This window comes from Bemisia tabaci, chromosome 2 (genome assembly GCF_918797505.1).
Source record: "Bemisia tabaci chromosome 2, PGI_BMITA_v3".
NCBI classification, from domain to species: Eukaryota; Metazoa; Arthropoda; class Insecta; order Hemiptera; family Aleyrodidae; genus Bemisia; species Bemisia tabaci.
The window spans coordinates 32601624-32615073 of NC_092794.1; the positions used below are offsets into that span (position 1 = coordinate 32601624).

General features: G+C 38.5%; 1 protein-coding gene across 1 annotated transcript in view; it reads right to left on the minus strand.

Annotated features, from left to right (window-relative positions):
• LOC109032790 (WD and tetratricopeptide repeats protein 1) overlaps window positions 1-9935 on the minus strand; it is a 108470-nt gene extending 98535 nt beyond the window's left edge. The window contains exons 1-2 of the mRNA XM_072297167.1: window positions 9666-9935; window positions 7726-7856 (exon numbers count right to left, since the gene is read on the minus strand). Of these exons, the coding sequence (XP_072153268.1) occupies window positions 7726-7785 (60 nt within the window). The 5' untranslated portion in view covers window positions 7786-7856; window positions 9666-9935. The remainder of the gene's footprint in view (window positions 1-7725; window positions 7857-9665) is intronic.
• Window positions 9936-13450: the final 3515 nt, after the last annotated feature.

Below are 13450 nucleotides of genomic sequence, written 5' to 3' on the forward strand. Positions count from 1 at the left end.
AGATGTAAATGGGTTAAACAAACCGATATTAGGGTCAATACATTAGTGATATTAAAGGATAAGTTCTTGCCTCCTCTGCTTTGGAGAATGGGCAGAATTATAAAGCTTCACCCAGGTAATGACAACATACCTAGAGTAGTATCAATCAAGACCAGCTCTGGCACTTTGATACGTAGCATCTCAGAAATTTGCCCTGTCCTAGACCCGGCATAGCCCGCCCGGGGGTGGCACCCTGTACGATTTTGACTGTATCATGTATATCTCTTGTATGTATCTATGGTTACGCACCACGACTTGTCTTTCTGATCCTCTCTCACGTTGATACACGCTCTTCTGATCCCGATAGATTTGTCCTTATTTCCTTCCCATTCCCCCCTTTTCCCTACACATGCCAAACCACAGTGACCATGCAACATCTATCAGCAGCCTGAATGTTGAATTTTTTTGTTTGTCGGGACGACATAGATGACATAGGTTAAAAGGCGGAGCGAGATTGGTCGGCTATGTCTTATCGTTGCTTTGTCATGCCTTTGTCAGGTGGAATGGATGACATACTGTCGGAAACATCGGAAACTTAAGAAGTGCCGTTAGCTTGTCGTGAGTTCAACCCGACATAAGCAAGACAAAGCAGCAATAAGACATAGCCAACCAATCACGCTCCGCCTTTTAACCTATGTCATCTACGTTGTCCTGATGAACAAAAAATGTCAACAATCAGGCTGCTGGCTACTCTATCTTCAAACCCTTTAGAACACTCTAATTGTGCGTTGTGATTGCCACGCAAATTATCACTATAGTGCTCAAACCATAGTATAGTTTCAGAGAATGTGTATGTTGATAAATACATGCTAGTTATGAAGGCTCATTCAAGAAATTTGCATCGCAATTTTCAAGTTTCCTTGTTTTTCCTTGCTCCCTTTAATAATAATCTCCTATAATATTGTAAGGAAAGGCTATCTCCGCGGATATTGCTACTATAGCTATCGAGTCTCAAAGCAAATAGCGGATGTGGCAATGTATTTGCATTGAACGGAAGGAATTTAAGTGATACTCTATACTATACACTGCTAAGATCTCTATTCTTACTCACTTTGATTTAATATGCTGCTGAGTAAGTAATTGAAATGTAAACAAATCAGATCGCAGCGCTCGAACGGTACATATGTTACGGGCAACGTAGGGATGTCCTGCATCGTCGACGGTGCCCAGACATCCTCGATGGTGCCCATACCTACTGATACTATGGAAACATATACCTAACTCCAGATTTTCTCTTGGTAGCTACATTCTGTAGGTAGGACCAAGGAGGTTTATTGGCATAAAGTTTATTTTAAACTGCCCAAGGCGGTATTACTTAAGGAATGCACTTCAAATTTAAGAGTTCAGCGAATGAAATTGCTCGCTTCTTTTTCTATAGGTATCTTCATGGATTGGAGGGGGAATTTACCTACGGGTCTTTCAGCTCAGTTCCTCATAAGAGTATTTTAGTGGTTTTTACTTCACTTGCCTAACTTTACTATCAAAGATTTTTGTTCTCACAATACTCTGGGTAATCTGATATTCGCAATAAAAATGTGTTAACTTACCCATTAGGTACTCATTACCTACTCTCCAAATTTTTATCAATAAAATGTTTGTGGCCAGATCCTTCAGGAATGTTTCCAATTTCAAAATACCCAAGGGCTTTCTGTTTCTCATTGGAAAAATAGATCAGACAGTGGAAGTAGTTCATACTTAAGGATCATCATAGCAATGTGTCTTTTCAGAAATTGTAAGTACATTGTTTAAGTAAACTATTTCACTTCGAATATACAAGGACTCTGACATTAGAATTTTCTTATGCTCATCTTTGAAGTATTTTTTAGCCTTTCATAGCTTACTGATATTATCGACTTTCTATGACTTCATTTGTGAATATGTACATCCAAGAATTCACATGACTGCTAGCCTTGAACATTCATAACAACCTACGAATAAAATTAGGTAAATGTTCCAACACTTAAAATGCGCAAGAAGAAAAAGGAGGAGTAACGTTTTGGGCCTTTTCCGGCCCCACCTGGATTTTGCTAAATGTTTCATATTTTCAAAGTACTAGTCTTAGGTAGACTCTGTGCCAAATATTAGACCGAACGGAGCCCATGCAAGGGCGCAGCAGCGCCTCAAACCCAAAATCCTGGAATCGAAAAACAATTATTTTCGTCGACTTTTTCGACTGTTATCACTCTTCCAGCACATGATTCTTATGTATTTTTTGGCGTACTTTTCGTTTCTGGCCTCTTTAAAGGCCTCCGATAAATTTTAAGGGGCCTTATGGCCCATTTTTAGGGGTTTTTTCCATTTAACACATTCAAAACTCAATTTAATCCAAAAACTGTGTACATTTTTGAAAAGTACGTAAAAAAATGAATAAAAAATGTTCAGTAAAATGTTTTCCTATGTTGCCAAATTTCCGAGAAAATTGGTCCCAAAGTGTCAAAAACGGCAAAAAATCGATAAATCGCCGCGTCTAAGGTTCAAGAAAGTGGAGTACATTTATCATACTGTATCAGATAACAGCTCTTATCCATCCATACAACATACTAAAATATCATAGTTGTACCTGGATTCCCACGATGTGAAAATTGACCGAGATGTCGATTTTAGCGGCCTTTTTATACTTGAAGGCAGCTCTTTTGAATGTTTTTCGACCTTAGTCACCCTCTATGGGTGTGTACTATATGTATTTTTCTACGTACTTTTCATATCTGGCCATAAAAATGGCTTCCTGTGAATTTTAAAAGGCCTAACGGTCCATTGTTGCCAATTTTCATCAATTTTTAGGGGTTTTTTCAAGTTTACGTGTTTGAAACTTAATTTAATCTAGAAACCGTGTACAATTTCGGAAAGAACGTAAAAAAATACATAAAAATATGATTTGTACCTTTTCCCTACGTTGCCAAATTTTCGAGAAAAATCGTCCTGAAGCGCCAAAAACGCCAAAAATTGGATGAATCATCACGTCGAAGGTTTTTTTACGTTCTTTCCGAAATTGTACACGGTTTCTAGATTAAATTGGTAAATGTCATTTCGACCAAAAATGACCAATTTTTTTTTTTTTTTTTTTTCTTAACGTAGTTTTTCAAGTCATGTCCTTAGTTTCAGCATCACCACATAACTCCGTTTGAAGAGGATAAATGCAGGCAGCAGTAAATACTAGCAGTATTTCCTTGTGCCTGTATTTAATTTTATTCTCCCTGTTTAAAATTTGGATAGAAATATTTTTCATCTCCAAGGGAAGAATAACACCAAGAAGGAACTTTGTTTGTAATGAATCCTTATCCACTAATATTCATTGCTTAACATTTTCCTCCTTTTTAATAAGCCTCTTGTGGTCTCAGCATGTGCAGAAAAACCAAAAATAACGGATATAACCACAAAAAACCCTCAAAAAGGGTAAAAATTCCGCCAAGCCTATGAGATCTTAACACAAAATTAGTAGGGAGTATCTAAAAAAAATTTTAAAAAGGAGAGGTGGGGGGGGGGGGATTAATCTCTGGAAAATTACAAAAGGAGAAAAGAAAAGCAGCTCTTTCAAACGCTGTTTTCAATTTCAAACCTCAAAATGTCTGATATCATTTGAGGTCAAGATTTTTTAAGTATAGGTACGCCCCAGAACTAGAACAAGGAAACGGGGAATTAATTCTGCTGAGAGTCCCCTTCAGTTAGTCTCGGACGCAACCAGGTTACCTTTGAAGCTAGCTTAGTTGCCTGGGTCACTAATACAAGGAAAGATAATTGGATTTGATTCCTGATGCGAGAAGATGGCGAGGGATAAAACAAGCAGTTCTTTTTTCAGTCTCAAACCTCAAAATATTTGATATTTTTTGAAGTCAAGATTTTTTACCATCTCCTCATCTCACTTTCATTTTCGTTTTGCATTTTAGGAAATAAATTCCACTCTCATACATCATTGAACTTTCTTCAATTTTTCGCTAATTATTCCCCTTCATTTCAGGTAGCCGCAAATCTTCTTACCTACAATAGCTATATGTAAGGAACCATTGTATAATACTTACAACCTTCCTCGTTTAGATCAAGAATAGAATAAATGTTTTCAATTCAGATTCTGGCTCACTCTTTGAAAATTAAAAAAAAAGTCAGGTAGATGAAGGTAGAATTTTTAAAAAGAGCCAAAAAAATTAGCTAAAAAATAACAAATTCTGACGAGACGGTCCCGATACGTATCATTTGAGTGTCAGCTGCAGGCCATCTTCTTCAGACACTAAGGTATAGCCTCAAGGATTGTAAGCAGAACAACAAAGGAAGGATCACATGAATGCTCGAAAAAACTCCTCTAAAATTCCAGCTAGCACTTTAAGCTTATGAAATTCGTTTCGTGGCAGATCCCGAAGACTTATTTAGATATTTATTCGTTCACTTAAAATGAAGGAGCTGACTGTCGAATTTATGATTTTTCCGCCTGGTGCTCACAGTAATTAGCTGTTCTGAATTTGGAAGGACGTAGGTGGGTGAGTGGTGAAAAGGAAGAAAGAAAAATCGACTCGAACTGGTGAAAAGATGCATTTCCATTTTTCGGCAATTTTGAACGTCGCTCGATCATCCTTATTATTGGCACTACTCTTTCAGCCATACCACACCCACAAGAGTATCGGGACCGTCTCGCCGGAATTTTTTATTTTTTAGCTAATTTTTTTGGCTCTTTTTAAAAATTCTACCTTCATCTACCTGACTTCTTTTTTTAATTTTCAAAGAGTGAGCCAGAATCTTAATTGAAAACATTTATTCTATTCTTGATCTAAACGAGGAAGGTTGTAAGTATTATACAATGGCTCCTTACATAGCTATTGTAGGTAAGAAGAGTTGCGGCTACCTGACCTAACCTAACTAGAGGTTTTTTGTGGTTATAGGACTCTACGCACAACCTCCCTATGAATCCAGGTGTATTAAATTAATGAATCGAGAAGCTTGTGCACAAGGTATGGTTTGGGAGTGACCATATCGTGACCGAAAATCCTATTTTTGAAACTGCAAAAATCTATCAACCAAGCTTGCAGCCGTTATGTACAACCTTTGACAGGAGTGAAATGACCCATCAAATCTTGTGTAGGCGTATTCACGAATGGATAAGTGATGACGAATTTCACATCCTCTGAGGTAAATAAAGAATGTATGCATACAAGGTGCATGTTATCATATTGATGACTAACGAACAATACCGCCTACCTGCAAACTGACGATTTTGCTGAACCAAGAGAATTTTTGTAATATTAAAGTTGAATTTGCAATTTTTCTTTACATTATGGGGTCATTGAAGCACTTCCGTACAGAATTGGAAAAAAAACTAAAATCATCAGCTAACGTATTTTATACTGTAGAATGCAGCAAAGTCGCTGACTGACTCTTCTTTGCCAAAATTGTCAGTTAGGCAGTATTGTTTGTTAGCCCTCGATATATTACCTTGTGTTGTTTTTGTTTAAAGACCGCGTAGATTCTCATTCAAAAAGGGAACAGGAAGCTTTCTGATGGTCGATAAGTTTACGATTAATTCTAGACCCCAAAGTTATTTCCTAATTTGGGCAAAAATTGCCCTTTACCGCAACTATTCATTATCCTTGGTCGTTGCTGACGCATTTGTATCAAGTCATCTTATCGCGTTGTCGGATGGAGAAACCCTTCAAATAAGTTTCTTGGAATTGTGTTAAGACCCCATACGCCAATTTTCAGTCAAATTGGAGGGGGTCAGATACCAAACCTGACTTAGTTGACGTGGAATGAATTGAGTGGTATGAGGGAGGGCATGGCATGATTTGTGTAACTGAGATCGTTGGGCCGTATCGGAATAAAATTAAAGGACCTTCAAGAACTAACCGCAAGTTTCTCAAGGATTACCAAAGTTTAAAACGTAACATGAGAGTAAGTATTTTGATCTTAGTGTTACTCTTTTTCATTTTTGTACCATTGGATTTTAACTTTTGTGATTCAGCATTAAATTTAATCTTTTATCTTGTTTAAAAGTAATTCAAGGATATTAAAGGCCATTTGGACCTCATTTTGCAATTAGGAACTACAATTTCTAGCTTATCTGTAAAAACACTTACAGCGGGGGGAAACTAATGGCACTCACGTTGTTTTCAAACTGAGCCAGAAGTTTTAGTTTCTCGTTGCAAAATAAGTCCATTTATCATAAAAAATAAAGGAGCTTCCCTCCATATTTTCACTCCTCCCGACCGCATTATAGCAAAGTCGGAGCTTTCACATTGAGAAGCTAAAAAAAATGTTAGTAGATTACATTTACGAAAAATAAAGGAGCAAAATTTAAGTATTTGACAAGTGCAAATGGAAACCAAATTACCTCAGTTTCGGACGACATAAAACGAGGGAAGCACTGTTAAATGCTTCAAACAAGTACAACCCTTATAACATTTCCAAAGGCATTCAAAATGTTACCGCCAAATCTAAGTTTTTCAGGCAAACCTGAATCTTTGTTTTACCACAAATATGATTGCTGTGTAACTTTTTTTTACCGCTAGAGTGAATGTACTGCTTCACCTTTTTCTACCTAAACTATGACCATGCCAGACAACTTTTTTTTCCCACTAAGTAGAGTGAGTGTGCTGTTCAACTTTTTTTTACTGTAAATAAGACTGTGATGCCCGCGGCGCGATGAAATCTCGTGCGGCAGGCGCCTTTTTTTGGAAGAGAAGTATGTCATCGCAGCAGCAAGGAGTCAAAACTGATTGCTTATGGGGTGGAGAAGAAAAGATAAGAGGGAACACAATCGGTGCCTAAATCTATATTACTCAATAAAGGATCGTGATTTTTGAAAGATATGTAGCACGTCCGCTCGCGGGGGCCGTTAGAAAAAGCCAAAAAAAGAAGATACTCATAACAGCCAGCACATTTTCTGATAGGTACTAATTTAAATTTTGGGTTGACATCGATTGTTGCTGCGTAATCCTGAGGATATGTACTTAGCAGTGACGTTAAGAAATATTCAAGATACAAGCGATAAATCCTGACTTTACAAATTAATAGGAGGTGACGAAAAATGGCATGTTTTGAGATCAGCGACTGTGGCGCCATCTTTTAGAATTTTCTTTGTTAGCTTTGTGGGATTCTACCTTGACGTAAACTCTACTAAACCTGCGTAAAATTATAAGTTTCTGATGTTGATATCGGTGGAAAATGAAATGAAAAAGAGTCACTTGGACGTAGGGTAGGTACCTACTTGGCATTATTTGGGAATTAACACTAGGTAGTGTCATTTGCTTCAATGAGGGAAGCGTTAAGGCTGTTCCTGGTGATTACTTGGCGACTCGAGCTACTTGATTCTTTTGGCACTTGGTAAGCCCAGATGGACTTCTTTGGTGCCACCATCGTTATTTTTGCGAAATTTCTGGTCAGAATTACTTGGCATCTTAGGAATAAGTCCCAAGCATTCAAATTCTCCGTAAATCAATCAGAAGGAATTGATATGCTCTAGTGATGTTGGTAGCCTTTATTCATTCTTGAGTCAAAATCCATCAATTTCAATCCTAGAAATCTCTTTTCGTTGGTAAATTTCATCCCATTTCCAGGATGAGCGAAGGATTTAAGCAAATTCTTTGGCGCTTTAGGAACAGCTTATTCCGTAGTTTCCAAACAGAATGGTGTAACATAATTTTTCTTTCACTTAGCTACACCCAACCCTGTGACTGTCATTATTAATGAACATTGAGTACTTACATTGATTTGCCTCTCTCCAATAAGGCGAACAACATTTCTTCCCATTACTGACTTTGACATACTGCTAAAATCATTCAGAGAGCAAAACTGGAAAGAGGGAGTGAAAAAGTGTCATGCTTGACATACGAGATCTGAAAAAAGAGGTTAAAGAGTTATCCCAATATAACATCTTTGCTGATATTACATCATTGCATTGGGCCAAAAAATGCAAAAAAATTTACAGAAGGCGCTTTGCGTTGTTTCATTTGGAGGGGGAGAGAAGAAGGCTTCACCCCCCTGGACGCGTGCTTTTTGTGTGGTTAGGAAAGTTTACGCGATTTGCTAGTTTTAGCGGAATCCGTGCATTCATCTTGAGAAGAATGTATTTTCTGAAGAATGAGTGTCAACTCAGGTGTAGTTTCAGTATGGCATAGTTGATAGTTGACAGTTTTTAATTAAAACAACACTTAAAAACAGTTTGTCCAAGAAGTTTCTTCCCGTGACATACTGTGTGATTAAATTCTGTCCAAAAAGTTTCATACGGTTACCTACTGTGCGACAGGGCATTTATTCAAAACCAAGGGTATAATTTCACACATGCAGTCCCTAAAGTCCCATTCTTCTTCGGTCCCTAATCAAGCCAGCCCCAGGTAACCATTGTCTAAGACCATCAAACCCAGGTCACCAAGCCGGAAGTCGAACCCACAACCTACCCATCCCATCACAGGGCAAGCGCTACAACCACTACACAATACGAGGCCGACAATCCTAGAACTGGGGAACGAAAAGAAGAGACAAATGTCACATCCAAAAATTGCACCATTCAACAGATATTTACATGCTAACCAATGGGCCAACTGATGATTGATGCATCCAGACTGATGAGACTCTTGTCTCTTCCTTTTTTTCCCCAGTTCTAGCAGTTATTTCGAAATTTTACCAATATTTCAGGTTGTACTGATGGACATTACTCCACAACCCAACAAAAATTGAAGGTACAGCAATCAGTGTGTAAAAAAGTGACTGAGTGAATTAGAATCATGTATCACACACTCACTGAGTGGCTGGTGACTAACTTACATGAAATTGTACACTGACAGTAAGTTGGAAATGTGGCCACCGTAGGTACATTAAAATCCAGAAAACTGGAAAACTCGGTACAAACAAAAAAAGCTCATTCGAGCGCAATTATCCCTCAAGGAGATGCCCTGTTTTGTACAACACTAGTTACAACCATTCAGGAGGGCGACTGCCTGCAGGTGCATTTCAGGTCTACCTGGACCCATCATAAGTACTGCACGGCCTCCTGAATTCTCTGCTACCAAACTCGGAGAGATCGTGAAAACCAGCCCGAGACTTGGGCAAGTCGGCCTCCTGTGGTGTAAGTAGTGGTTGTAGCCCTGGTCCTAAGACTAAGAGGTTCGTACCGGGTTCGATTCCCTGGGGCTGGGGTATAATAAGCGTGGGATTAGCCGATAGGCTCTTTGAAATTGGCAAAAAAAAAAAAAAAAAAAAAAAAGAAGTGGTCACTGGTGGCTTGGTCACTAGTGAACATACGCCATCTAGTCGATATTAGTACACTTCCAACCTACAGTGTATACGACTCGCGCGTCTACCACATTCAGTTCGTGAAAAATTTACACTAATGCCACTGGTCTTATATCTATCATTAAGACGTGGGAGTTCCTCATAGAAAGATGGGTGTATTAAATAGCAATCCCTTGGATTTCATGTGATGTAACATGCATCAAAGGGCCAATTGATTCTACAGAGCGTTCCCTGACTGGGAACAGTCTGTAAGGCAGAATCCTATTGGAATGTATGACAGAGAGCATGATGAGTTAGAAGAGTAAGAGATTACATACTAAGCTCAATAGCAATTAAAAGACAGTGATGAGACAATTACTTCTCCGCATGACTCAAAATTCAAGCAAAATTTGGGAGAATTGAAGAAAACTTACGAGTCTAGCCGGCAGGATTTTCGCGGATGATTACAGTGACAGTGAAATTAGGGAATTAACAATGATGATTCGATGAAAAGGAGAAAGGAACATTAACTTGAGCGTTGGAGGTAAGATTAACAATCAGGAATAAATTGAAACTGCAGACATAGGGGAAAACGGTCTGAAAAGCGAAAATTCGGGGAAAATTCAGAATGGGTATTGACCACCATCAAAACGTGGAGTACATAGATTCATAGAAATACGTCCAATCCAACTCACAAAACAAAACAAATCAATCTTGACTTCACGCCATGGCATGGACCAAGAGAATAAATAAGGACTCCCAACTCCCTATGCTAACCAGTGTTAAAAACCGTTAACGCGCGCTCGCAGCGAACCTGGCAGAGGGTGCGGTGAACTAACGCCACAGCGGTCCACGATCGTACCTCTATAGTATGTTATTCCATGCAATGTTCTTTGTTTATCTATGATTAATTTATTTGTGTAGATACTTTAATACATTTTACTTTCGCAAACTAATGAAATTGTATAGATACATACCTTCTGCAGAGGTCAATGCGAAAGACTTTGATTTGAAGTATCTTATCAAAACACGAGCAAAGATGATTCAGTCAACTTCTGACGCAGAATCAAAGAGACTTGCTAATAATCAAATTAAAGGTAATGCTTGAAGTCAAGTATCTTTGATTTTGTGACACTCAGTTGATTTTTATCAGTACAACACATTTCTCACTAAAAAGATTTCACTTAACAGAGAGGCGCCTTCGGCTAAAAGTACAATCCTGATTCCTGCTGCACACTACATACACACTTCCTTTGGCTTTCTCAACAGCAGTTGCTGCTGAGTAAAACGGTTAGAAATAACACTTCACGTTAATACCAGTTTATGTACACGAAGACTGACGAAGATTGAAATGAAAATGGGAAACTTTTCACACTAAACTCTTCAAAACTGCAGGGCGACCACGAGGATACGAGGATCTAGAAACTTCTATGAGCACTACTGAGTGAGTGATAAGCCTAAATAGGTGGTGCATGGAGATATAAACAGGAAGACCCAATCATCGGTTTAGTTCTCTACACCCTCTGCCAGGGAGCGCTGATGTCAGCGCTAACCGGAGTTGGGGGTCCTTATTTATTCTCTTGGTCCATGGCCATGGACCAATAGAATAAATAAGGACCCCCAACTCCGGTTAGCGTTGACATCAGCGCTCCCTGGCAGAGGGTGTAGTGAACTAAACCGATGATTGGGTCTTCCTGTTTATATTTCCATGCACCACCTATTTAGGCTTATCACTCAGTAGTGCTCATAGAAGTTTCTAGATCCTCGTATCTATGGAACGCCGTTAGTGTCAAAACCCTTTTCTTGCGCGCGCGGAATTTTTTCTGGCGCGCGGAATTTTTTTTCGGCGCGCGGAAAGAAAAAATCAGTTTTCGATGAAAATCTCTGAATTTCCGGATTCCGCGCCGGTTTTCGATATATTTGCGCCGTTTGTGTCAAAACTATTTTTTCCGGCGCGGCGCTCCAAATCTGTTCCGCGCGCGGAAGTTTCGATATATCGATTCCTGCTCGCCGTTTGTGTCAAAACTATTTTTTCCGGCGCGGCGCTCCAAATCTGTTCCGCGCGCAGAATTCTCGATATATCGATTCCTGCTCGCCGACTGTTTTTTCCGGCGCTGCACCAGAAAATAATTCCGCGCGCCACTTTTTCGATATATCGATTTTTCTGCGCGCGGAGAATATTATCTCTCTTTTGAACGATTTCCATTATCGATCCTCTGCGTGCCCCTGCCGTATGTGGGTCGCGGTCGTGTAAACAAACGCAGATTGATAACACAAATGATCCAAACAACTCGAAATCTCTTAATTTTAATTAATTTAAATCCATTTTCGACTTCAACCAAGCATTTGGCAATAATATTCATCGTATTTTACAACCTGGAGCCACGGCCTATCGGCTCATTTTAAGGTGCATTCTGAAAATCAGTTTTACAAGTCCAATGTCCAAACCCAGACTTTCTTCTTTTACTTTTTTTTAACCATTCTCTTTTCACTTTCGCCTCAAATCAAATGTTTTGCAGTTTTTTTATCTTAAGTAAGTGGTCCTGAATTCATTCAAGAGTTAGAAGTTCACGATTTATTTAGTATTATAGCCTTTTGACCTCTTAAGCTTTATCGATATGATCTCATGTAGTTCGAGGTTTCTTTGGCCCAAACCAAGTGATTACTTACACATCTGATGTGAGTCTTATGGCTCTTCAAATTCGCAGTGTAGAATTAAATCAGAGACTACAGTTACTTAATCCAGTTCTGCTCTCTTGTTCAATGTTTGTCATAAGTGTTTGTTCGTGTCTGTTCTTTATAAGTGACCACTGTAGTGCGTATACACAGTTATGCTATCGGTACAGGTATTATTTCTTGTTTTCTACAGTCAGGACTTTCTCTTAAGCGCAATAATTTACCAAAGAAATTCACCTAGTTGCGTAAATAATTTGGTGTATAGATATTCTGTTAATGTCTCCTTGCGGTGATGCAAAGTTTCTGAGATCTGTCATAAGTGGATTTTGCATTTAGACGGTCACTCTTGCCTGATAAAATTACTGCTCTAGCAGCTTCAAATTTATACTTTGATCTCTGATTCATCACTAAATGACACTCGTGCGGTGTCATTTATCTTTAATCAGTTCAAAGCTATTTCGACAATGAATCATCAAAGGTCCGATCGAAGAAGGAATTTTCTGGTGAGTGCTGCGGCTGAACCGACATCACAACTCAACTTTCAAAAGCATCAACTTATAAAAATTTATGAGGAAGTGGTAATGGTAAGTGGAAATCATGGTAGTGCTCGCTTCTTTCTTAAGCAAATTGTGCGCTCAAAATTTCAAAATCTACTCACCTGCATGTATATTTGAAGAGGAATACGACATGATATGTAGCAGGCTACACTTCATCTATTAATAATACGTAAATTTGTCTTCAGAGCATTCTTAGGAAACTTCCACAATTTTTAGTTTTGTTCCTGAGAGAAAATTTTGAGATAACTCTGCTGGTATTCCCAGTGTCTTTTCAGAAATTTTGTACTTCGTAGGTATCATCAAATACTTAAGTATCAACAGATATTGTACAAGATAGAAAATTTATTTGAGGATTCCTGCTAGTATGTTGTGTTTCCTGCAGCAACAAGGCTCATCACATTTCATGGAATGAAGTAATCAAAAACTGCTTACTTACCTACAGCTTGGTCAGTTTCATGTCTTTCTAGAGTGAAGAAAATATTTTTTTTCTCTCTATTTAAGAATTCAGGGTGAATCAAACCTGTCCAACAAAAATTTTAATAAAATGCCTTTGTTCAAAAACACCTAAGAATCATTTCAATTGTAAAGATGCCGACGATTCTGGTTAAAAGTCCGAAAGTCGGCTGATTTACTGAATTTCTCAGGTACAGACGGATGGAAGGATTTTGAAAAGACATAGAATTACATCCTCCCATAAGAATAAGTCAGGAACATGGTTAAGGTTATCTGGGGATGACATTTGTAACATTTCGTTGCATGATTTTATAATCGAAGAGAAACAGAAAGTCTGAAACTTTGTAAATCTACGTACATGGTTTTCTAGTTAGGCTATGACATCGATATGCTCGTTTTGTTATCAATTAATCTCCACAAAGGTAAGCATACCTACAAACACTGTTCCACAAGAGATACGAATGTAACTTGTGATACCTAAGTGACTTTACAAATCTTACCTGTTAAACTACCAGCTACCTGATTATTGAAAC